We start from the raw sequence: 3327 nt of genomic DNA, 5'->3' as shown, positions 1-3327 counted from the left end.
TTGTGAACCCGTGCTACGTTCGCTCTGAGGAGGAGAGACGCCGCTCGTTGGGTCTGGACGCCGAGAGCACGGCGCTAAACCTCAGAGACAACACAGAGCTGCGGGAACATGGGCGTAGATTCACGCTGGTGAGGAGCACAGAACATCCACCTGCATCCTGCTCGCTGTTAGAGAACGGAGTGACGTTAATGAACTGAGAGTTGCGTGGAAGAGTAAATGGTATGATAAGTGTTCGTATGGTTCTTTAACTCTGAGTGTAACTGCCCTCGTGGTCCGGTGTACAGGGTTTCCTCACCGACTGGTGCAGGGGCAGCTTCCCCAGTCTGCCGGAAGACGGTGTAGCAGCCATCGTCAGTCACCTGACGGGGTCAGAGGTCATGTGCTGCGTGGCTCGGAACCTGGCGGTGGAGGAGCTGGCGATGACGGCGGGATTTCCTTTTCCAGACGACGTCCTTCGCGGGACGTTCTTTGCTGTGATTGGTGCGCTGGAGCAGAGCAGTGGCTCAGAGAGGGCGGGGCTTTTCATCAGGGTGAGACAGGACGCGGTGTCTCTTATAGTTTTCTCGTGATTGAGTCGAGTTTTAGGTTCATCGAAGCTGAGATGCTAGTTAGGAACGGCGTGTAAATAAAAGCTCCGAAGCACGTGTGAATTTATAACGTATGCTAACACTGAAGGGATTCCTAACAGGTAAATTTAATTAAATGTTTATGATATTTAATGGAAAAAAATCCACATGGAATAAATGACATATTATTTTTTATAATTAACGTCTTCAGTGGCGTCCGAATGGCAGTTTATTGTGTCTTTTTTAGTTTAAACTTCTTCCGTTGACATGTTGCTCTGTTTTCCACTTTGATTCACGGTTTCCTACATTACCCACAATCCCTGTGTGTGTGTGTGTGTGTGTGTGTGTGTGTGTTTGCAGGACTTCCTCGTGACGCAGCTGATAGGAAAAGACCTGTTTGACGTGTGGAAAGTGGTGAACCCGATGGGGATATTGGTGCAGGAGCTGAGCCGCAGAGGAGCGTCTCTCCCCGAGCCACGCCTCCTCCAGTCCTCCGGAGCCAGCACTGTGCTCCCGCTTTACTTCGTCGGCCTTTACTGGTACGCCACAGACACCGCGTTAGTGTCAGAGAGGAGGGGGACATATACAGTACTAGCTGATAATATCACCTGGAAAGTTATTTGTAGGATACCTACCTGCTCTTTAGAAAAATCTCCACCTGAAACCATTTTCTCACCGTTTTCCAGTGAAGTTTAATGTCTATTAATGAGAAATTCAGCTTAGAAGCTGTGAAGACCTCAAAGAAACTTTCTGGACTCAAAGGCTGCGTCTGAAATTGCGTACTGTGACAGTGCCAACTGCGTTCAATTCAGTACCTACTGCGTTCGATTCAGTACCTACTGCGTTCGATTCAGTACCTACTGCATTCGATTCGTTACCTACTGCATTCGATTCGTTACCTGCTGCGTTCGATTCAGTACCTGCTGCGTTCGATTCAGTACCTGCTGCGTTCAACTCAGTGCCTGCTGCAATTGATTCAGTACCTACTGCTTGGCCATTGATTGAGTACGTACTGATACAGTATACGTATGCAGTATGAATACAATCTGGACATACTACATCCGCCATGTTGGCATTGTCATGTGACCTACGATGTCATAGTAACCGTGAAAACATAAGAAACCTGCCAGATTAGAGCAGCTGTTTTTTTTTTTTTCTTGTTTAAGAAAACCTTCTACAAGTTAAGTTTACTCAGGTATTGTTGAACAAGTACAGTTTAACCACAAGGAACAATGTTTAATACTCATAGCACTTACACATAAAAAGAGCCGACGGCGTCGATTCTGACAGCTCTTCCTCGCTGGCCCTGGTGCATTATGGGAAATAGCGCAGCGTCCATCACTTTCATACTGCAGAATCTCAGCAGAAGCAGTAGATCATCCGGTTTTTCTCGCCTACTGTTTTATGAAAACTGAGAATTCAGACACACTGCTCCTTTAACGTTCTGCTTTTCACCTACTGAATATTAGAGTAGTAGCGATATTCAGACGCAGCCAACATCCCAGAATGCAATGCAGCTGTGCGACGCAGTTACAACAGAGTCGAATCGGCTCGTTAGCGATCTGCGAGACGGCGAGCACGACGCCACTGACGGGGTTATCAGGATTTAAGTAAAGTTTTGGAAGCTGATCTGTTTGTGTACATGTGAAGTGGTGAGAAAAGCGCCGCTGCATCGCTCTCCCATTGCGTCACTGTCAGCAGGCGGCATTGTGGGTAAAATATAGACATACAACATGTCTAATGACCAAAAAGTTCATCATTAAATAAATCTTGGGTGCATTTTTAAGATCACATGTTAATTATAAAGATTAATATTCAAGTCGTTCAGGGTGGATTTTTTTTTTTTTTAACACCGCTGTTGTGTTATAGACCTTCAATTTTTTTTAAATAATTTGTGCATATGTACACATTTTATATATATTACACCAAAAACATGTGCTATTTTAACATTTTATAAAATTCTGCTTTATTTATTAGTAATTAGAGTTGGTCAGTGTATTGAAAGAGTTCTGGAGTTTACTGGAGTCAGATCGCTGATGTGAGCTTTTTACTATAACAATAAGATATGAAACCTTACTCTAATAAGTTGTTGTTTGTGTGTGTGTGTGTGTGTGTGTGTGTGTGTGTGTGACAGTGATAAGAAGCTGCTGGCTCACGGGCCTGGTGAGACGCTCGCGGCAGCGGAGGAGGAGGCAGCCCGCGTGGCTCTGAGGAAACTCTTCGGCTACACGGAAAACCGTCAACCGTTCGACTTCTCCACGAAACAGCAGCAGCCTGAAACACCAGCGGCGCAGCAGGCAGTCAGCAGAGGATAAAAACACACACGCTGTCATCTGTCTGTCCATCTTTCTCCAGGTGGAAAACATCTGCTGCTTTAGTCTCTTCACTCAAACATCTCTGTTTGTCTCGAGTAAATCTGGACAGTCCGCTTTAGGAAGAGGTGGAAATGCACCTCCAGTCGGCTTCTAATGAAATCAGGCCACAATCGAGTGTAAATGTTGTGGGATTTTTTGTTTGTTTGTTTGTTTTTAAATAAATTTCTCCTCACGTATGAAGCAGTTGTTGGTTTCTATAATTGCTTCTTATTAAATATTTTTTCAATAATGACAGATAAATTGAGTTCCTTGATTTAAATAAGGAAGTAAACTGTATTTATGGAGCACCTTTCAAGAACAAAATGCTGCACAGTAAGATATTCAGTAAAATAAAAGTACAACATAAAAAAGTGCAATATTTAAGCAAAAGCAAGTTGAAACAAATG

At 44.2% G+C, this 3327-nt stretch overlaps 1 protein-coding gene across 1 annotated transcript in view; it reads left to right on the top strand.

The window, feature by feature from the left end:
* mrpl44 (mitochondrial ribosomal protein L44) overlaps positions 1-3121 on the top strand; it is a 4367-nt gene extending 1246 nt beyond the window's left edge. The window contains exons 3-6 of the mRNA XM_026943423.3: positions 15-128; positions 285-530; positions 927-1105; positions 2701-3121. Of these exons, the coding sequence (XP_026799224.3) occupies positions 15-128; positions 285-530; positions 927-1105; positions 2701-2881 (720 nt within the window). The 3' untranslated portion in view covers positions 2882-3121. The remainder of the gene's footprint in view (positions 1-14; positions 129-284; positions 531-926; positions 1106-2700) is intronic.
* The last annotated feature ends 206 nt before the right edge of the window (positions 3122-3327 follow it).

This window comes from Pangasianodon hypophthalmus, chromosome 14 (assembly GCF_027358585.1).
Source record: "Pangasianodon hypophthalmus isolate fPanHyp1 chromosome 14, fPanHyp1.pri, whole genome shotgun sequence".
Taxonomy (NCBI): Eukaryota; Metazoa; Chordata; class Actinopteri; order Siluriformes; family Pangasiidae; genus Pangasianodon; species Pangasianodon hypophthalmus.
Note: the sequence above shows the minus strand (reverse complement) of the source record. Positions and strands in the feature narration are given on the sequence as shown.